Source organism: Mesoplodon mirus (assembly GCF_964341445.2).
Source record: "Mesoplodon mirus genome assembly, chromosome: 8".
Classification (NCBI taxonomy): Eukaryota; Metazoa; Chordata; class Mammalia; order Artiodactyla; family Ziphiidae; genus Mesoplodon; species Mesoplodon mirus.
The window spans coordinates 35457324-35479472 of NC_138984.1; the positions used below are offsets into that span (position 1 = coordinate 35457324).

Genomic DNA, 22149 nt, shown 5'->3' on the forward strand with positions numbered 1-22149 from the left:
TTGTAGAATGAATCACTAACACGTAGAATCTGATTTGACATCATTTCCAAGGCTGGGTTCTAACCTCAGTTAGTCTGTTTTTTAACAGGTTGTGGGCTGGGCTTTGATTTTTCTCGTGTGGATTAATCGTGGAGAATATTTCACCCTCCCACATAACTTTATTTTCATTAGTATTAACAACGTACTTGGCACAATACTTCCCCCACCCCTGCCAACATATACGCACAACACCCCCTGCTGCTTCAATGATCATAGCTAACCTAATTGATTAGAGAAACCACTAGTTTCTCCTTATTATCTATATGCTAAGCAAATCTTGCCTAAAAGTAACTGAACTTCTCCTCTGCCCTGGAGCGCCTCTCAACTTAGAGTCCTCACCCTGTTTCTGCTTCAGCATCTCATACAAGGGATCTCCGTAACATGGGATCCCATCCCAGACCCACCAGGGATGGTCTATTGCTTCCCATCACTACAAGCTCCAATAAAGCTTGGTCTTGAACTTCTGCAAAATCCTGCCTTCCCTTTGCCTGCAGGAGCACTGGGAAGACCAAGCTTGTTTCCTATCATACAGTTCCTCCTACCCTATAGACCCAGAGCCTTATTCGTAGGGAAGAAATCAGAGGCAAAGACATTATTATTATCATTATTATTAATATCTTTTTAAGGTCAGGAGCATCACACAGACCAGTACGATCATCCCTTATTTGACCTAGAATAGGGCAGTTCAGCCCTAGGGGAGAGTAAAACGCCAGCTGTTGCTACTGCCTGGGTTCTCAGAGGTATGGATTTCAGACTCAGGCTGAGGCCAGACGATCCATTCTGGGGCTTTCGTTTGGCTCTTTCCGTTGCTCACTTTGTGCCAGGCCTGACATAGCTGTACCGAGGAAATTCTATTTACTGTATTTCCATTCATATTTTATTCCATCTTTGGTCACAAAACCTAGCCTGTATTTCAACAGAGTTGAAAAGAGCCTTATCTTTGTTTGATTCTCAGAACATGGATTTTGTTTTAACTCCATGCTTCTCAGAGTTTTCGGGTCTATGGGTTAAAGGCGCAGCAACTTTCTGGAGTGCTTACTATACTAAAGATTTTGAGGAAAAAGAAGTATACAGAGCCAAGCGTGTATGTGACACGGATTAGCACACAACATTTAAACAAGCGTAAGCTGTCACAGAAACTGACTTCCTGCGGGAGACTGCTGGTGATGGTGGTGGGTACATCTGGCTCCCACGTACCCCTCCCCCACCAGTGTCCTTCATTCTTCTGGGCCTTAGGAAAAGTTTGGGCATCCTGGGAAAGGTCCCTGGAGGCCACTAGAGATTACTCACACTTAAAGTTTAAGGGGCCTCCAAGGAAAGTGCATTGTTTGTTTCCTCAGATTTTAGAATCTGGCTCTACTTTGCCTGCAGGGTCCAAACTGATAAATAGCCAACTGGACAGGCCGTGGGGTGGGCCTGGGGGACGGGGAATGGCAGTAAAGACAAGAGTTCTGGATTGGAAGTGGGAGATGTGTGGCTTGATGACCCGCCACTAGCCAGTTTGGGGACCTTGGGCAAGTTCACTTTCCTTGAGTCCTGGCCCTGGCGGAGGTAGATATAGGAGCTCCGTGGGGTGGAGAAAGTCTTCCCCCTCCTTCAAATAGAGCAACTTATTTTCATTTACTAAGATTTGTTTGAGGACAGGGTTGTGGTGCTGAAGACAAGTTTGAAAACCGTGGGCTAAACGATGCCTGGGGTGAAGATGAGGGGAAGGGTTTTCGGGTCTTGATCGTCTGCTTAAGCTACTTGACTATACTCCCAAGCCACCCATTTTACTCTTCCCTCTTTCTCTTCTCTCCAACCCCAAGATTTCAGATAAATCTAAGCACGTTCTCCTCCTCTTCTGAGTGGTATGCAGGTGTGCTACCTGAGTTGTCCCAAGGCTGAAGCTGTGAAGCTGTGGTGCTGGGCAAAACCAGGAAGGGTCCCTTTCCTAGCAAGTGGGTGGGGTGAGGTCAGGGAAGGTCAGGCTTGCTGGTCTGCAGCACGGTCAAAGTCTGGCTGATGATGGTTGAGGCCGGGAAGGTAGGACTCCTGGATGGCAGTGATACAGCCAAGGTGGGTCCCCTCCCCTGACCACCAACAACCTCCAAAAACATACGGTGGCCTACCAGTCAGTCTGGACTAAAGCTTTCAGTTCAGTCAACCTCCCTGTTGCCTGAGTTAAGGAAGTCATTATTACCACTGCCTCCCTAATTCAAGTTTCTGACCCACTCATTTGTTTATTTGTTTTTTGCATTCAGTTATTTGTCAGTAATTTAGCACATATATGCATGTATCTGGAACAGGCACATATATGCTAGGAGATCTGGGGGATGAGGGAAGGACTAAAATAAGGTTCCTTTTGCCAAAGGGTTTGCAGTGCATCTTGAAGGCAAAGACTTGCATGTTTCCTTCCTACTCTGTGGGTGGCAGCTTGCCTGATGCAGTATCTGTACAAAAGGGGCCCTTAAGGATGTTGTAAGTGACTGGGGGTGTTTGCCTGGGCAGGTTTTTGTCTCACTTGGCCTTTTGCCATTGTCCCCATGAGACAAGTAGCATTTGAGTGCCAGACACTACATCGCCTACTTTCCTCCTGCGAACATACTCCCTCCCTGGAATTGACCATCCAACCATTGGAGAGTGCCAGTTCTCTCTTGCTGTCTTCCCATTAAAATGACACTGCAAGACTGTGACTTTTTTTTTTTTTTGCGGTACACGGGCCTCTCACCGCTGTGGCCTCTCCCATTGCGGAGCACAGGCTCCAGACGCACAGGCTCAGCGGCCATGGCCCACGGGCCCAGCTGCTCCGCGGCATGTGGCATCTTCCCGGACCGGGTCACGAACCCGTGTCCCCTGCATCGGCAGGCGGACCCCCAACCACTGCGCCACCAGGGAAGCCTGATAGTAGCTTTTTATAGGCAAGAATCCTTCAGCTGACTGCAGGGTCTTGAATGACATTATCCAAGTACCTCATATTCTTTTTTTTTTTTTTATTAGTTTCTGCTTTATAACAAAGTGAATCAGTTCAGGTACCTCATATTCTGTGCAAGGCTTTTGACAGTAAAGTTTCATGGTGGGGATGTCATATCACATCAGGAAAATGATGAAGAATTGGAAACAGGCCAGACAAGATAAATGTATGAGGAGGTTCTAAACTATATAGCAAGTGTTAAGTTTAGTGCAGGAATTGGTTCATTGATATTTTACAAAGAACACCTGGAACTCATCATCACTTGTTTTAGACACCATAATCAGCTCAGAAATCCTAGCAGGAGAGAGGAGAACTGGGTGAAAATATCCTTGAGATTTCAACGCAGGTCCTGAAAGTAAATGCATTGTATATTCTAGAGAGAGTTAGGAAAGAGAAAATGCAATTTTTTGGCATTGAGAGTTTCTCATAAAAATATTCAGATGCTAATTTTAAAAACTGGCAATAAATGTGTATAGATGTGAAAGCAGTGGCCATACACCCTGCCAAGTAATTTTATAGCACAGGCTCTCCTGGTATATGTATTTATTTATACTCTCTACATGTATATAAAAATAGGAAATAAAATGGATGAGAGGTTCTTAGAAAACCCTTGCATGTGGGCACCAGGAGACACATATAAAGATATCTGTAATAGCAAAAACTTGAGAACACTCCACCTCCTTGAGCAATAGAATGGATGAGCAAATTGTGCCCTGGACACACGATGGAATCCAGCAGCACAGTTACACGCCACAATGTGGGCGAATCTCAGCTCAATGTTGAACGCACAAAGCAAATTGCAGAAGAATAATACCGTGTCAGTCTATTTATGTGAAGTTCAAAAATATGCAAAACTAAGGGACATGGTGCTTAGTTACACAAATATATGGGGTAAAATTGTAAAAATTAGGAAGAGACTAACCAACATCATATTCAGGCTAATGAGTGCCTCTGAGGAGAAAGCAAGGGGAGGGCCTGTGGTTTGGGAGGCCCCATGGGGCATTCAAAGTTCTTGGTAAAGCTCTGGTTCTTTTTTTTTTTTTTTTTTTTTTTTTTTGCGGTACGTGGTCCTCTCACTGTTGTGGCCTCTCCCGTTGCAGAGCACAGGCTCCGGACGTGCAGGCTCAGCAGCCATGGCTCACGGGTCCCGCTGTTTCGTGGCATGTGGGATCTTCCTGGACCGAGGCACGAACCTGCGTCCCCTGCATTGGCAGGCAGATTCCCAACCACTGCGCCACCAGGGAAGCCCAAAGCTCTGGTTCTTAAACTGGGTGTGGTGATAACTGGGTGTGCATTGTTAATATATCCATACATATTTTATAAAATTCTATTTTATTTAACAAAAACAAAGTTAAAAAGGACAAAGTAAATTAAATGATAAACAGTCCTCTAATACTTTTTCCCCACACCTCAAGAGGTTACACTGCATACTCCCAGGGTATATGTACCTCCAATTTTGGAGACCATTTTACTATAATAATACGATATTTGTATTATACTTTAATATTGTATATATAATTTATATATGAGTCTATATAGCACATATATGCTAGTATTTATAAAAATATATAGTAGATATAAAAATACTATGTTATATAAATAATTATTATATAATATACAATATAGTAGTACATTTTATGATACAGTATTAAAGCATTTTTATTTAAAAAATGAGGTTTTTATCCTTAAAAAGTAGTTTTTGTAGACCGTGAGCACAGTGGGGGACAGGAAGTCCAGCTCGGCACAAATGGTGGAGTGGGAACCGTTGCAATCACTCACCCAGCGAGGTGTTGCCCAGGATGAGAGGGCCTTCCAGGTGTTTTGCTTTCAGCTCCAGGAGGTCCTTGAGGGCCCCAGGGGAGATCCAGGTGACGCTCTTTCCATGAAAGGCCAGGGTTCGTTTTTCTGGGTTTTCTGCCATTCTCTACGTGCAAATAACAAGGTGTGTGCACCTGTGCACACCTGTATTCCTGGGTTATGATAGATCCTAGGTGGAGGTATGTTCCTCTAGAGAGATTTCAGAAGCTCTGGGGTCCCCTCGACCAAAAAGACACTCAGTACACCCATTGGCTAAGGCCTGAATTTCCATAATTAGATATGTACTCCTTTAGCTTAAGCTTTGATAATGTGTAGTTCTTTGGAGGAAAGCGACACTATGAGCTGGTATCTGTCACTGACCCTTCAGTATAGATGAATTCAACATAATTTAGTATCATGGCCTTAAAAATCATAATTATACTAATACTCCTAAATTAGAATCTTCATCTTTTCCTCTGAACTCCTGAACGAGTACTCAGTGTCTCTCCTTAGATGTGTAATAGGCATCTCAAATTTAACGTGTCCAAAACTGAGCTCCTCATATCCCAACCCCCTCCAAGCCCCGGAAAAGGACCCCCCAAAGGCAAAAGGCCCTGCTCCTCCGGAGGTCTTCCTCTTCTCCATAAATGGCCACTCCCCTTTCCAGCTGCCCAAAGGCCCGGAGTCAGCAGTGAGTCCGCTCTCTCTCCCACACTCTACAGCAGCGGTCCCCAACCTTCCTGGCACCAGGGACTGGTTTCGTGGAAGACAGCTTTTCCACGGACGTGGTGGTGGGGGGATGGTTCAGGCAGTAATGCGAGCGATGGGGAGCAATGGGGAGCGGCAGATGAAGCTTGCTTGCCCGCCGCTTACTCCTGCTGTGCTGCCCTGTGCCTAACAGGCTGCGACCGGTATCTGTCCGCGGCCGGGTGGGTTGGGGACCCCTCCCCTACATCACATTCATCAGGAAATCTGTTTGTTTGTTTGTTTTTGCGGTACGCGGGCCTCTCACTGTTGAGGCCTCTCCCATTGTGGAGCACAGGCTCCGGATGTGCAGGCTCAGCGGCCATGGCTCACGGGCCCAGCCGCTCCGCGGCATGTGGGATCTTCCCGGACCGGGGCACAAACCCGTGTCCCCTGCATCGGCAGGCGGACTCTCAACCACTGCGCCACCAGGGAAGCCCCATCAGGGAATCTTGTTGGCTCTTCTTCCAAAATGTATCCAGAATCCACTCCCTCCTCACCACCTGCGTGCTGGCCGCCTGGTCCAGCACCACCATCCTCAGGATGACATTAGTGCCCTAATGGGCTCACTGCTCCTTCCCTCGCCCCCTCCGCAGGCTATTCCCATCCCAGCAGCTAAAACGACCCCGGATCCCATTACAAGGTTAATAGGAGCGTACCCTTCTTCTGTCCAACCTCTCTGATAGCTTCTCATCTCAGGCAGAGTAAAAGCCAAGTAGTCTAAGTTCAGCATGGTCTGCCCACTCCCCTGCCCGCAGCTTTCTGATCTCTCTGGTTCACTGTGCTCCATCTATCCCCGTTCTCTGTTTTATTTTGTTCTCCTTCTCACTTGCTAACACACTATATAACTTATCTATTATCTTGCTCATTGTCTGTCTCTGCCACCAGATTACAAACTCCTTGGGGTCAGGTCGGTGTGAGTTTTGTTCCCTGTTGTATATTCAGTACCCCAGACAGTGCCTGGCACATTGCCGAATGATGAATATTTGTTGAATGCATGAATAAACACATCAGAATCTTTCAGAAATAGGCATTTTATGGAATGGGACCACTGGATGTTAGAGAGGAAAGATAGAGATGCTGACAGAGGGAAGGCTGAGGTATAGGGAGGCCTTGGAAGTGCCCCTTGAGGTCAATATCTGGAAAAGGCTGGAAAGGCCAAGTTAGAAGCTGAGAAAAACTGGATTGCTTGGGACAGTCAATAGGGACACACTGCAGATGACAATGATGGGAGTAATGATGAAATCGCTTTAAAAAAATAGCCTCAGCTGAGGCTTCGGGGAAAGTGTGCAGGGCAACAGCCAGGGCTTGGTGAGCTGGATAGGGACAGGCATACTGATTTGATCAAGCATTTCCACAATTTGATAATTTCACAGGACGGAAAGTGTGGTTTTAGAAAACTGAGCTTATAACCAGTGGCATTGAAACGAGCACATAAAACACCCAACTCACCTTACCAAGAGTTCTGGGGGAAATATGAGCTCCTGGGTAAGGTCCAAGGGCTGGAACTCCTCTTTTGCAAATAGCTCCATGCAAATCTTTATAAAGGGCAGGAGAAGATTGTTCTGTCAGCCCTGCTCAAATGGAAACAGCATTGTAATTCTTTACATTCATTAGGCAAAATGAACATAGTAATAACTATCTGATTCTCCTTGTATGGGAAAATAGTTCAAACCAAATAGTTTTAAGTAAGAATCTTGTTGTAAGAGAAATACTGATTTGACACTAATGTGATGTTAAAGAAAAGAGTATTCTATTAAATAGTTCAAACAGTACCCTGCGAAACACCAAGACAGCCTATGAAAAACAATCACAGGTCAAATAAACTTGGGAAACCCTCTCCACTGTGCCCCAACCTCTATCCCCTCGCCTGTCAAGTCAGGATTCAAAACTCTGAGAAGTCCTATAGTTTAAGTAAAAAAGTGACTCTAAACATACAGACCCATGTGTAAACACACACACACACACACACACACACACACCACTTGCTTTAATAACAATAGTTAACATTTATGGGGTGCTTACGTTCCAAGTACTTTTACACGTATCAATAATTTACTTAATCCTCACAACAATTGTACAAAGAAAGTAAATTATCAACTCCACTTTACCTATTAGGAAACTAAAGCACAGTGAAAAGTTACCCAAACTGGAATCTTGTCTGAATCAAACATATTTTACCTTTGGAAACACTTATTCCCAGGAAACCTTCCTGAAGAGAAAGACAAATTGGGAGGGAACTGTGGGATGCAAGGCTAGAGGGCTGTGTAGTGGGGAAGAACATGGGGGATAGGGAGACAGACAGGCCTGGGTTCCTTCTCAGTTCCGCCATGACTTGGCTCTCTGACCCTCTCAATGGAAAGGTACTTAACCTCTCTGAAGATTAAATAGAAATCACGCCTATTTTGAAGGGTAATTGTGACAAGTAAGTGAAATGACCTGACATTTGTCCAATACTCCCCTGCCTTTTTTCCTGTCTCTCTAAGGTCTTCCCAAGTTGCAGAAGGAAAACTTGCAGTTGTTCCTTGTGTAGGTTAGGACCCCAGACTGAAGCATAACCGGCCAACATCTGAAGGATCAGTTTTTGTGTAAGTTGGAATTAGAAGTATAGGCAGTACCTGAGGTCAATAATGTGGTGTATATCTAAAGCCTAGAAGCAAGATAGTGTCTGAGAATTAAAATGTAAAACAAACAAAATGAATCAGAGCTGAGGAATTAAAGTTCCCCTAAACAGGGACCAGGCCAAAACTTTACAGTTACCCCATGGAAGATATTAACATATCTTCAAGAGAAGGGAGTGTCATGGGGCAGACACCTGCCATCCAGCAGGTCTACCTGATGGATGGAGGGGCATCTTCTATGATGTTACCCTTAAGATTATCCAACTGCTCTGCATCCATGGTCACCAAGCAACCTTCGCCTTATAATGTGGCTTCCTATGTGTCTTTTCGTATAGGGAAAGGACATGTGGCTCAGCGATCATAAGATCCACCTTAAAATTGTGTTTCTCTTTATAAGGAATATTGGGGCACAGTCCAGTTTAAATATGTTCTTTTGCATTTGGTTAAAGTGATCCAGGTGGACCCCAGAGTGCAATCATTGCCCAGATTGAATTCCCGGGGTGTTAAGGATAGAAGCACATACAGTAGGGAATGACGGGCTCAGTTTTGTCTAAGGCCAACTGTGTTCTCTTAGTTTTCCGTGTCTACAGGGAGCAGACTCTATTTTTCCTATATTCGAACTAGGAATTCTCTCTAAGTAATTCCTTTAAGAGCTTGGCTGTGGGTCTTTTTTTTGAAACTAGTGTCAGAAAGCAAAGCCAGAGACTGGTGTGTTTCAGGCTGGACTTCCCAGCTGTGGGAGCCATGAACTCGCCATGTATCTTTGGACAGGCTCCTCAGCCTTCCTGACGTTGCAGTGCCCTCTCTCTGCAAAGGAGGAGATGGTGATAGAGGCCAGCTCTGCATGAGTAGGGCCAGGCAAGGATGGGACTCATCGTAGTTGGGGTAGGTCTTTTTTCTCTTGTCTGAGTGGGTTTATGTTTTATTGTTTCAGCCTTCCAGTGAGTGAAGGGGGAAATCAGATCGTGGGCTTTGAATCACCACTTTACCCAGATCCCAAATGAAAAGTGCCTTATTCGTGCCTGCACTTTGGACGTTTGTAAGTAAAGCAGAGAACGACCATCAAAACTCACAAGCACAGTTGCAGCACTGGCTGGCATTAAGCGATACTCTCAGGAAGAGGACAAACAAAGGGACTCACGTCACTTTTCCTGTCGAGTGAGGAAGAATCTTTTTCTCCCCATCCAGGCAGCATTTTCCTGTTCCTTTCTGTTGACAACCATTTGACTCCTAGGATAGTGAAATGCCTTGAGATGAAAAACTTTTTAACCTGTAAATGGTTGTGTGCCTTGAAGGGTTTGACAATTTAAATGAGGCTCCAAACTTTTAAAGTCACTTTTGGTGGTTTCTACTGGAATAGGGATAATCACAGGATCTTTCTTTTTTTTTTTACTTTATTTTTTAAATACAGTGATACAGATAAATATATAGAATATATAATACACACACAGTATATATTATATAGCTTAAAACAATAATAAAGAATATGGAGAAGCATAAAAGAAATAAACTATCATTACTCTATTCCACTGATAATATTTTTATGTAATATATATTTGTACTATAGTTATAGTACAATATACTTTTTACTTTGACTTTTTGTTCATTTATTTGCCTATCATTAAAAAGCCTTTAAAATATAATTTTGCTGATTGCATAATAGTCCATCTTCTGGCTATTCCATAATATAGTTGTAAAATTTGCTATTGATGTATACTTAGTGGGGTTTTTTTTCATTTTATAACTACAAATACCATAATGAACATTTCTATTCATTACATGTACAGCTTTGTGTACAGCTCTGAATTTTTTCTTAGGTGAATTCCTAGTTGTAGAATCAATTGATACGATGCTTTTTACAGCAATAATAGTTTATCCATTCTCTAGTATATACAAGACTCAACAAAACTGAGTATTATCATTTATAAAGGGACCTTAAAAAGAGAAAAAAAGACAAAAAAAAAAAAAAGAGAAAAGAAAACCATTTGGGAACCCGATCTCCCTGACATTTGCGAACTGCATGGGACTGACTGGGAATGAATGGACAATCAATGAATTTTAAAGCAGGTTTCTGCTTGCTGGTTCTTTCATTTCCTATTTTCTCCAAGCTTACCTCTTGTACCTTCTTCCTCAAATAGTCTCTCCTAAGTTTCTAGTAAAATACTTTCTTCCAGATACTTCAGTTCTCTGTCTCTGCACAAATGTCTCAGGCTGGCAGCTGTGCAGAGACAGCTTCTTCTCTGTCCAAGAAGCAAAACCAGCTGAGCGAAGCCAGTAGCGCTTCCTCGCTCACCCAGAACTCTGGGCGCTCTCACGATGGACCATGAGTGAGAGATAACAGAAGAAGCCAGTCTTCTCTTGCCTAATAAATGGGAGCCTTGGGTATTCCCACCAGGGCTAGTTTCCTTTCACCCATGAAGGTCCCTGGGGCCAGTTGGCTGCAGGGTGGGTCTCTGACTGTATTTTTGCTTTTATCCCCAGAGTCTGTGCCTGGAAAGATGGATAACATCCACATTCCAGAGGGACAGAGTTTGCCTTTAACTTCCTTTATTTGTATTTCACAAGTGTTTTCCTATTTACACCAGCAATTTGATGGGTTTACAAGATATTCATTTTCTCAGCTTGTCACCTGCTGGCTCCCCCATGTGGCAGTAGAAGATGGGACACTCACTGGGGACCTGGCTGGCTCTGGGGAGTGGGACACACCTGCTGGTCCATTTCCAAGCCCTCATCCACTATTTGTGGAGTTGAGGCAAGAATACAAATGGAGGCCCCCCGCCTGTGGCCTGCTGCACTTCCCTCCCCACCCTGGCTCTGTTCTGTACCGTGAAGGGCCTCACACACTTGTGAGCCAGCCTGCATGTCCAAGCTCTGTCTACTCATTCCCCAAACAGCTAGTCTTTGGCCTCAGGGTGCACATGCTGGCTGTTATGATCTTCCCGAGGAAGATGGACTTGGGGAAGAGACTTGTGCCTGGGAATGGGGTCAAGAACATATCTGGAGCACAGTCTAGAAAAGGGTGAAGGCTCGAGGCACACAGGTCACTTTGGCCCCGTGGCCTCCTGAGATTGGCTGGAGGAGGGCCAGCGAGGGGCTCTCCAAAGTTTGGAATCCCCCTTGCTTGGGTCTAAGGGCAGCACTGCCTACATCCATCCTGCCCTCTGTAGAGGGTGATCAGATGTACTTGTCTGGTTTCCCTGGCAAACACTATTCATAGTGTGGACAGCATCCTCAATACAGTAGTAACTATTTGTTGAGTTCTTACTAAGTGCTAAGGAAGACTTTGTTATGAGCCTACAATTTCTCATTTGATTTTCACAGCAGCCTAGTGCGATATTGCTCTTTGGTGGGGGAAACTCCCGGCACTCTGGTACTTGGGGTGAATTTTGGATTCCACTCTAGATTTTTGGCTTCTTTATCTGCTCACACTTCCCCAGATGGTCTGGATTCTTGGAACTAACCTTGCCTCCCCAAAGCAAACTCCATGTCTTTGCTTGTCTCCTTGGGTTTCCTTGAGCCCTCCTATGTGTCCTGTCCTGAGGCCTTGCTGAACTAGCCATGGAAGATGTCTGGCTGGCTGGCTAGACCACCTAGCTTCCCAGTGGTGTGATGTAGAGCATCAAAGGTGGTGTAACGTTCACCCTTCTCTCAACAAAGAGCTCAAACTCCCATGAGTTAGTTGGAGCTAACTCAATTGGTCTTCCGTATGGTCTATTTAGATGGTCTAAAAACCTCACCTCCTGTGCTCCCAGCCTGGACCAGCTGTCACTGTCATTCTTGCTCTGTAGGTTGCCTGCATAGTCCCCTACTCACCAAACAAAAGGTCCCTCCACTTGCAAGAATTGGCCGATACCCAGTGCAGTGGCATAGATTACCTAATCAGAGAAGAAGAAAAGTTATCAGTATTCTTTATTTTTACTGATTTTTAATTTATTTTTCTTTAGAAAATTGAAACAAACACAGGCGTTTTGTTTTGTTTTTGAGAATATTTAAATAGCCACTAGGCTGTTTACTGCTTTTTTTCTTCTTCTTAGATAATTATCCTTCCCACCACCTCAATTCCGGTTTTATTCTCTGTTCTAAAGAAGATGATAGTCTATCTGGTGAGCTCAGTTGCATCCATCTATTAAATTATTCATTCATTCAACATGTATCTATTGACAGCAACTATATTTCAGATACTATGTAAGATGCAAGCGATCCCAAAACAAGAAAATGTGGCCATTTCTAAGGCACCATATGAGTGAAGTGTAGTGCCTCGGACAGGCTGTTAGTAGTGCCCCTCAGTGGATTTTAGGTCACTGCATCAGAATTTCTGCTATTTGTTTAAAATGCAAATCTCTGACCTTTCTCCAATTCTCCTAAATTAGAATGTCTGGGTCCGGTGGAGGAATCTGCATTTAAGAGGTCTGCAGGTAATTCTATTGCATGGTAAAGTGTAAGAAACTCAGGTTTCCAAGGATGAAGGCATGGGGGCGGGTGGGATGGAGGAGGGTCAGTGTGGAATCGAGTTCATCGGGGGAGACTTCACAAAGAAGCTTGGGTTGAAGGATGAGAAAGCAATAGATTGGTGGAGAGCAGGGGAGGGGCGTTCGGGGTTCACAGTGCAGCACAAGCAGAGGTGCAGAAGTGGAAACATGCGGAGGATTGAGGGTTGAGAAGAGACTGGCCAGCAGGGACTCATGTAGCTGAGGAGGAAGAGTGAGTTTGGGAGGCCAGCTGTTGGACTCCTCTGAATGCCGGTGAAGGAGAGTAGGCGTGGCCACATGAGGGGTAAGGAGCTGCTGAAGGACCTCAAAGAGTGGAAGGACCTAAGGAAGGCAGGGTTTTAGGTGATTTGACCTGATTTTCTGCAGTGGAGCAGAGAGAGTAAAGGAAGTCCACCGGCAACTGGCAGATTAGGAGAGTGTGTGGTGCTCACCCTTCAGGCCTCAATCTAAGGATTTGTATATCTACTGTGTAACAGATGTCTGGTTTAGGGATTGTTGACACCTGACATGAGCTTTATTGATCCTGCAAAAGGGATATGTTTATGAACTCCTCTTTATTTATTTATTTGGCTGTGCTGCACTGCTTGTGGGACCTTAGTTGCCCAACCAGTGATTGAACCCAGACCCTCAGCAATGAATGCAGAGTCCTAACCACTGGACCGCCAAGGAATTCCCGTGAACTCTTTAGTAACTTAAACCCATTGAAAATTTTCTTTTTCTTTCTTTTTTTTTTTTTTTTTTTGTGGTACACGGGCCTCTCACTGTTGTGGCCTCTCCCATTGCGGAGCACAGGCTCCGGACGCACAGGCTCAGCGGCTATGGCTCATGGGCCCAGCCGCTCCGCAGCATATGTGATCTTCCCGGACCGGGGCACAAATCTGTGTCCCCTGCATCGGCAGGCGGACTCTCAACCACTGCGCCACCAGGGAAGCCTGCAAATTTTAAAGGATTCCCTTCGATACATGAAGGGCTGTGTTATGGGTTGAATCGTGTCCTCCCCTCCCCCGCAGAAGATACGTTGACGTTCTAACCTCTGGAACCTGTGAATGTGACCTTATTTGGAAACCTGCAGTGATGCAGATGTAATCAAGTTAAGATGAGGCCCTACTGGATGAGGGTAGGCCTTAATCCAGTGACTGGATTGTAAGAAGAGGGAAATTTGGACACAGACACACAGGGGAGAAGGCCGTGAGAAGATGGAGGCAGAGACGGGAGTGATGAATCTCTAAGTCAGGGAACGCCAGGACTGCTGTCCACCACCAGAAGCTAGGAAGAGGCAAGGAAGAGTCCTCTTCTAGAGCCTAGATTTCAGGTCCTTCACCATCAGAACTGCGAGAGAGGGAATTCCTGCTGCTTTAACAGCCCCAGTTTGAGGTGCTCTGTTATGACAGCCCGAATGAAGGCAGCCACATAAGTCACTGGGTAGAAAAGTAGGGTGTCGAGATGCGGGTGTGGGCCATGCATGCTCTTTAGTTCTGTGCAGCAAGTGCTCTGATAAGCAGATACACCTTGACATTCTTCTCTGCTCAGGGGTGAAAGCAGCTACTTCGGAAACAACCGAGGGGTCCCTGAACGGGGCTGGGGTGGCATTGTAGGTGGGGAGGATCAGGCTGACGCATGACCCCATCTGGCTTTGGCGGGCAGTGGGCTTGTTCAAGTCAGACCTACCCCCAGGGCTGCCAGCAGCTGCTCCTCTGAAGGCTGCGGGTGGCTCCTGAGCAGCGTGTACATGGACATCACCATCCCTGGGGTGCAGATCCTGCACCGGGTGCCATGGCTCTCGGCAATCCTCTCCTGGAAGCACACAGGCATGGTCACAGGCCCTGCCTTCCTGCTGCCACCGCCTCCTGCCAGGGTCCACATCCTGTGTCCCTCTTCGTGAGCAGTGCACACTCCCCTTGGGCAGAGTGGGCCGGCATCCCCTTTCCTTCTGGAGGAGGTGACCTGGAAGCCGTGTTCTAGCATTACGATGACTTCTCAAGCTCGAGTGCCCAGATCCTTCTAATTGGGAATTAGCACGCAACCTCCATTCCCAGAGTGAGAAGAATTCTCCAGAAATCAGTAGTTATAAGGAAAGCGTGTGTAATTTCAAAAACAGTTTCCTTGAGCACCCCTATTTCTTTCCCAGCCTGGTTCTGAGCACGGGGTCACCTCTTTCTGATTAACTTGGAGACTCGCCGCTATGGACCTCATGTTACTTTCTTCTTTAAATTCTTCTGGTGTGGCTCAAAGGAGCTCTGCTTTCAAAGGTCCACGACTTTGGTCTGTGTTCTAGATCCTTGCTATTTGAAGTGCAGTCCGTGGACCAGCAGTGTTGGTTCCACCTGCGATCTTTTAGGAAATGCAGAACCTCTGGCCTCTGCTCCAAACTTCTTGACTCATAATCTGCATTTTTAACAAGCTCCCAGCTGATTGATTCTTGGGCACATAAAGCCTTGCTCTGGATTCAGAATGTAGTATAATTCTAGGATTTGGGCTTATTGGCCTTGGGGTGAACATCCTCTCTGACCTTCTCAGAGACTCTAGTAAACTCTGCTGGGTCTTTTGCCTTTGTTGACCTTCCTGGAATTGACTCTTATGTGGTTAAATCCAGACTCCTTCCTGGAAGGACTCGCAGTGTTAATGGGTCTGGACCTATGACTCTCCAAACCGCTGTGACAATGACAGAGGAACTGGTGTGTTTATACCAGTGTATGTCACAGTACTCTTAAAACTCCATGCCAGAGGGAATAATCCTGAATGTTACCCTGTTATCCTCAGAGGTGTTTTATTCTATGCACAATGCTCTTTGTGCAATATTTATTCTGCCTCACAGTCTAATGGGCATTAATCAATGTTTTGATCATGCTGTTATCATTCAAGCAGAAAAAGTAAGAAGAAAGATGATCAGCTAATGAAATGTAGATGAATTTCTAGCTTTTAAATCACTTAACAGATATTATTATCCTGATCAATATGCATCCAAAGCTTCTACTTACTGGACCACAACCTAGAAGCCCCAGGAGGCACAGTCAACACAGTGTTGATTACAAAGACAGAGTTAAGAAATGAGAAATTTAGGATGTGCTTTTACCTGCACGGGGTGAAGCCTCATTTTGATGCTTCCAACACCTTTCACAGTGGTGACAACAGCCCCACACAGAGAGCAGATGGGCACCAGGCACACGGTGACAGAGAAGTGTCTTATATGAGAAGCACAAGGAAAATCCAAAGGAGAAACACAGCTCTGCCCTGTGGGGAATGTTGGAACCAAAAGGGCAGTGGAAACCACCCCCTCTCCCTGTCACTCAGCCGAGAGGATGGAGACCTGGAGGAGTGCCTGGGAGGAAGAATTCAGAGTCCTCTCTGCTGACTCTATTATCTATAGGAATTGGGATCCTTAGGGGGAATGCGGGCATTCTGAACCTCAGAAACATTTTCCAAGCCTAAAACAGACCCACCTGGGTCTGGTCTCAGTGGGGATGGACTCGTGTCATCAGGAATATGGTTGGACGTCAACTAGTAAACATTGATCCCATAACAGGTAAAAGGCGCACCTTTGTCTTTTAACCGTATTTGATAATTTTTTTTGCTTGTTCATTTTAAACTCTCTGTATGAGGTCATTCAGCAGAGTTGGAAGGCCTGTGTCCTGAGGCCATTTCTTGATTTCTTGGGCCAGTGGATTTGGGAGCAGCCCAAGTCCTGGAATCTGGCCCTTAATGAAAGGCTGGAATCATGGCCCAGATCCAGCCCAACAGTAGAAAGAGCATTAGTGTCAGAGCCAGAAAACGTGGGCTCAAGGTGTTGTTCTACATACTAGTTGCATGACCTTGAGCAAGTCACTTCATCCTTCTGACATCAGTTTCCTCATCTGTAAAATGAATGCTTGGCCTAAATTGTGGTTTCTTTCTTTCTTTCTTTCTTTCTGGCCGCACTGTGCGCATGCGGGATCTGCGGTATGTGGGATCTGCAGTATGCAGGATCTTCCCTTCCCTTTGTTCCCCAGGGGTCAAACCCATGCCCCTTGCAGTGGAAGCACAGAGTCTTAACCTCTGGACCAATAGGGAGGTCCCTTAATTGGGGATTCTTAACCTGGGATGCATCTATGGGCCTTGGGAGGTCCACGATCTCCCGGAAATTGTGTGCAAAACGTTATTAGTTTTTGTAAAAGCTCATAGATTTTATCAGCTTCTCAGAGGGGTCTAAGACCTAGAGAGGGTTAGAATCACAAGGCGGGAAGGTCTTTGAGATCTTCGTCAGCTGTGAGATGAGAGTGCAAGCCTGGCCTCTGGGCATCTGTGCAGATACCTTATCTCCTGGGACATGGGGTCTCGCTTAGACAACATCACGGTGAAGGTGCCACAGCCTCCTCTTCTGCAGGCATACTTGGTTCCTGTCAGGTGCACTGGGAAGGGTGGTCAAGGAAAGACTCCCAGGCGGACACGTCGCCTCTATTAGAGCCCCCTTCCTAGGGTGTCACTAGCGAGGAAAGTCTCCTTTGTGGGGTGAGGTGCAGATCTGAGAAGGCATTCGCCTGCCCGCAGGCCTCAGTCAAGACAACTCTGTATCTTCCTAGCTTTGTGACACTGGACATAGGAACCTCTCCCTGCCTGTTTCCTCGCTTGCAAAGAGGGAAAGGTAATACCTACTTTATCTTCACAGGCTTAGCATAAGCATCTTGTAGGATTACAGAAGTAAAAGCCCTTGGAAAAATCCTATTTCATTATAGGTATTCTTCTGGGTTCCAATCATGTAATTGGAAGAGAAACACTTATTTTTAGCAGTTTAATGTATTGCTAGTTTTGCCCAGTAATTTGTACTGCATTTGAAACCAAGTCAGTGAGCCTTCGGAGAAAACTTCCGTCCTTATTTTCATATCCCACCTGGAGTGTCCCTCTGCTCCTGCTTGGTCCAGGTCCAATCCCAAGGCTCAGCCTCTGATCCTCTCTTTAGTCATCCTTCTCCCTGATTGTGGTCCATTTCCACACAGTTTATGGATTGGATGTAATTAACTAGACTGGCTAAGAAGACTTTGGAATCTTTGGCTTTTTTTTTTTTTAAGCCATATGGCTTGCTCATCTAAATTAAGTCATAACCATAAATGCTTATCAGAGAGGTGTGTGAATGAGTGGAGTGGGCTGGGTGTGACTGGAGAGCTTGTGCCCCATTTTAGATGGAGGATGACAGGTCCCACTCAGCTCTAAGCAAGACTGCTGCCGGGCAGGAAGGACTATCTTCCCATTTTTCATGAGAAATTCCTATTTTTTTTTTAAATGAGATTTCCTAATTTTCAAACGTTGACAACAAATTAAAAACCATGTGGGCTTTTAAACAAAACTTGTAATTTCTGTCTTTTTTTTTTTGGCTTCTCTGAGAGATCCATTAGATTTACCAATTAAAATATGTTTGCCGTTATGAAGATCTAAATTTCAGAATATAGAATGGTGGGGAAAATCTGTTGTGAGAAAACAGATGTAGAGAAAGGTAATCTTCTCCTATGACACGTGCTCTTCCTGAAACTGGAGAATTTGGTTTTCTTCCAGGGAAGGGTACATGCAACACAAACCTCTATTACATAACCACCGTCTTGGGGATTTGGAAGGCACTTAAAGGAATAATTAGTGCTGAAAGAAAGAGCTTAGCTTCTATTTCATGGCTATTAAATCAAGATATAAGAAACTCTGGGGAAATTGTATCCTCTCCAAATAGCTCAATTAACTTAATATCCTTAGAACCATTGCCAAAAGCAAATAGAGAGCAAGGGCCACGGGACCTGGCTGTGTGGGGATGGAGAGATTTGATTAGTTCTCATAATTGTAGCTGGCCTATGTTTTAAGGCAAACACGGACCCGGCCAAAACTGGGATCAAAAGGGTCCAGTTCTTTCATAAGAAGGTCAGCAGGGTGACTTCTGGGTCCACATTCCTCTCGATCACCTGCACTAGAAACAGAAAAGAGAATATTATGGGAATTGAATGGGTGACCCAGAGGAATGCCTGTCATGGCCTGCTTGGTTTATGGACTGGGGTATATTAGGCCTGATTTCATTTGCCTCTTTTTTTGTGCTCTACAGGCAAACAACTTTTACACACATTTATGGAGTAAAAGACTCACCAAGCATCTGTGGCAACAGTGCTCTTATATGTGATTAGAGTTGGGAACCACCACTGTGTAAAGATGCCCCTGTGTTTTCCTCTAAGAGTTTTATAGTGTCTGGTCTTACATTTAGATCTTTAGTCCATTTGGAATATATTTTTGTATATGGTGTTAGGGAGTGTTCTAATTTCATTCTTTTACATGTAGCTGTCCAGTTTTCCCAGCACCACTTATTGAAGAGGCTTTCTTTTCTCCATTGTATGTTCTTGCCTCCTTTGTCGTAAATTAGGTGACCATAGGTGCATGGGTTTATCTCTGGGCTTTCTATCCTGTACCATTGATCTATATTTCTGTTTTTGTGCCAGTACCATACTGTCTTGATTACTATAGCTTTGTAGTATAGTTTGAAGTCAGGGAGCCTGATTCCTTCAGCTCCATTTTTCCTTCTCAAGATTGCTTTGGCTATTCGGGGTCTTTTGTGTTTCTATAGGAATTATAAAATTTTTTGTTCTAGTTCTGTGAAGAATGCCATTGGTAGTTTGATAGGGATTGCAATGAATCTGTAGATTGCTTTGGTTAGCTAGTGGGAAGCAGCAGCATAGCACAGGGAAATCAGCTCGGTGCTTTGCGACGACCTAGAGGGGTGGGATAGGTAGGGTGGGAGGGAGGCTCAGAAGAGAGGGGATATGGGAATATATGTATGTGTATGGCTGATTCACTTGTTGTACAACAGAAACTAACACAGTTTAGAGAGAGCCATAAAACAGAGAGCTATAAAAAAAATAGAGAGCTATAAAAAAAAATGCCCCTGGCACTTAAATTCTTCACGTTTGCTGCACTATCTAAATTTGTGGAGTCTTTTAACCCAGTCTTTTGTACTCTTGAAATACTTCAAATTGGAGAAGGACTTGGATGCTGTGTGTGTGTGTGTGTGTGTGTGTGTGTGTGTGTGTGTGTGTGTCTGTGTCTGTGTATGTAAGTGTGAAGGGTCCTTGAGGGAAGGAGGCTGAATAGGAAGGGTTTCTATTCTGGCACCTCTGAGACACCTCCTGTGGGGAGTATGTTTGATAACATCAGGGATCCTAAGACTTGGTGGCAGAAAGGGGAGGTGAGGGAGTTGCTACCATCCTGGAGTGGTCCCTGAATGTGCCACTAGCAGCATGGCCAGTGGTGAGCCTTGTGGCCCCAGCTCAGGACCCAGGGAGGCTCGGGGAGAACACTAGAATTCCTCCCTCCCTCACCTTGAAAAGTGGGGGATTTGGCACTCTAAAGCCACGAAGGGAACTTCTTTGCTGCTTCTTTCCCATTTGCTTATTTACTTTCACTTTTTCTTTGGGTGTCCTGTAAACACCTCCAGCCATTTTGTTGCAACAGAGGAAAGGAAGCTACAGTGGGCCACTCATGTTTGGTTCTTCTTTCTCCCCAGAAGAAAAACATGAACTTTTGTAGACCTCAAAGAGTAAAATAGTACAGGAAGATGCTTCCAAGTTGAGATATTACAATTCAAGAGCTTTCTGGATCTCTAGGGGCTGCTATCAATGAAAGAAGCAGCCCTCATCTGCCTGCCCTTACTTTCATCCCAGGTCTTTTGAAGCCCAGGGTCTTAGTGGTGTCACGCAGCCTCCTTAGTTGTGGCATGCATGTGGGATCTATTTCCTTGACCAGGGATTGAACCCGGTCCCCCAGCATTGGGAGCGTGCAGTCTTAACCACTGCACCACCAGGGAAGTCCCCCAGGTCTTTTGAAAGCACTTAATGAGAAGGTGGTTGGATAATATTTTTATAATCTAGCTGATTCCACTCCTACCACACAACCTGTGTTTCCTCTAACCCTTGATTTATTCCCTGTCCGGGCTGCAGCCACTTCATTCTGGGCTCATGACTCAGAAGGGATGCGGGACAGAAAATAGTGGAAGGAGCCTCCAAAGCCCAGGCCAGTGGAACAAGCGAGTAAGGACTCAGCTTGTAAGTGAGAGTTTTGGAAGAACGTTTAGTGGCTGCTGGCAGTGGAGACTGGATACAGGAGAGAGAGTTAAAACAAAAGTGATGAGAAGGTAGAGGCTCTGCTCTATCTCCTTCCTTGGGCCAAGCCCCCACGTGGGGCAGGGGTGGAGGTACCTGACCAAATTCCAGCTAAGCTCATGGGATGGGAAGGCTGAGGGGCCCTGGAGGAGACCCCAGAGAAGCTGCATGCCTTGGAGCACAGAATGGTCCCTTGAGAGACGCAGGAGAGGAACAGGCCTGGCAGAAGGCACTGAGGATTAACTAGTGGGCTGTGTGGACTGATGGTGAGGCCTGGAGGGGTGGCTGCCAGGGAGAAGTGTTGTAGCTTTTCCTCCTGCAATTCAACTGCAACTCAGGGAAAGAGGGGGCCTGGAAATTGACTGCAATTACACATCAACTAATTCTGTATAATGGAGACTCAACAGAAAAATTAAGTTCAAAAAACAGAAAAATATAGAGCGCTCCATTTCTTATCCTCCTGAGTTTGAGAATTGGTATATGTTGCTAGAATAGAGGGCCTTCAGTATATCAGGCCCAGTGCTAAGGGCCTCGTATAAGAATTTAGGAGGTTCCTAATCAATGAAAGAAGCGTCTCTCTCTTAATCTTTACAATAGCCGTAAAGACGGGCACCCTGAGGCTCAGGGAGGTGAAGTAACTTGTAGAAGCTTGTCCAGTAAAAGGCAGAGCCGGCTTGGAACCAAGGCTGTCTGACACCGAGGCACGTGCCATTACCCCCAATGCTTTACTGCTTCCCCACATTCCCAGAGGCCGAGCCCGGGCGGACTGGATAACGGGCCAAATTAGCCTGGTTCCCAGCCTCTGGCTTCTTGTCCCTGATTGGAGCGGTCTCAACCCAAACAGGCCACAAGTGCTCCCCTCACCTTAGAAGTTTCCTGTTGTCTCTGCAAACTATGGTAGTGACACCCAACCCTTACCTTCCACCCATTCACAAAGAAAACCAATTCATCCGATCTCGATGGGCAAGGCATTGCACCCGTAGATAAAGTTTCACCTTACAGCTCCAAATGGGAATGCTCTTTGGCACCAGCTGCAGAAATGAGCAGAAAGGATTTAGGTCCGAGCAACTGAAATCTCTCCCTGTGTGGAAGCAGACAGCCTGGAGCCCCAGAGAGCAGGGCAGGGGGTGGAGACTCCCTTGCTTCGTGGCCTTTTAAGTCAAGGGCACCTGTGTGGCCCGGCCTCCTAGCTCATGCCTCACTTTGCCTCCCACCAATCCTGGCTTTGAAGCTTGCTCGTGAATAGCCCACACCTTTTCGTGCTTCCTCGGAAGTTGGAGGGCTTCAGTGTGAAAACCATAAACTGTTTAAACTTAAACCCACTCTGCATGCTGCTTCCGCCCCAGGGGCATGTCCTGGATGGACTTCCTCCTTCTCATGGAGAGCTAGCAGTGGGCTTTCAGAGACCT

At 45.6% G+C, this 22149-nt stretch overlaps 1 protein-coding gene across 1 annotated transcript in view; it reads right to left on the bottom strand.

Annotated features, from left to right (window-relative positions):
* The window catches only part of LOC309809349 (aldehyde oxidase 2-like), a gene marked incomplete at both ends in the record, with an annotated part of 103801 nt that extends 82089 nt beyond the window's left edge, over positions 1-21712 (bottom strand). The window contains 11 exon segments of the mRNA XM_082630412.1: positions 3255-3341; positions 4772-4916; positions 6991-7071; positions 9296-9336; positions 9339-9384; positions 11968-12029; positions 14309-14438; positions 15718-15826; positions 16933-17029; positions 18511-18559; positions 21659-21712. Of these exon segments, the coding sequence (XP_082486538.1) occupies positions 3255-3341; positions 4772-4916; positions 6991-7071; positions 9296-9336; positions 9339-9384; positions 11968-12029; positions 14309-14438; positions 15718-15826; positions 16933-17029; positions 18511-18559; positions 21659-21712 (901 nt within the window).
* Positions 21713-22149: the final 437 nt, after the last annotated feature.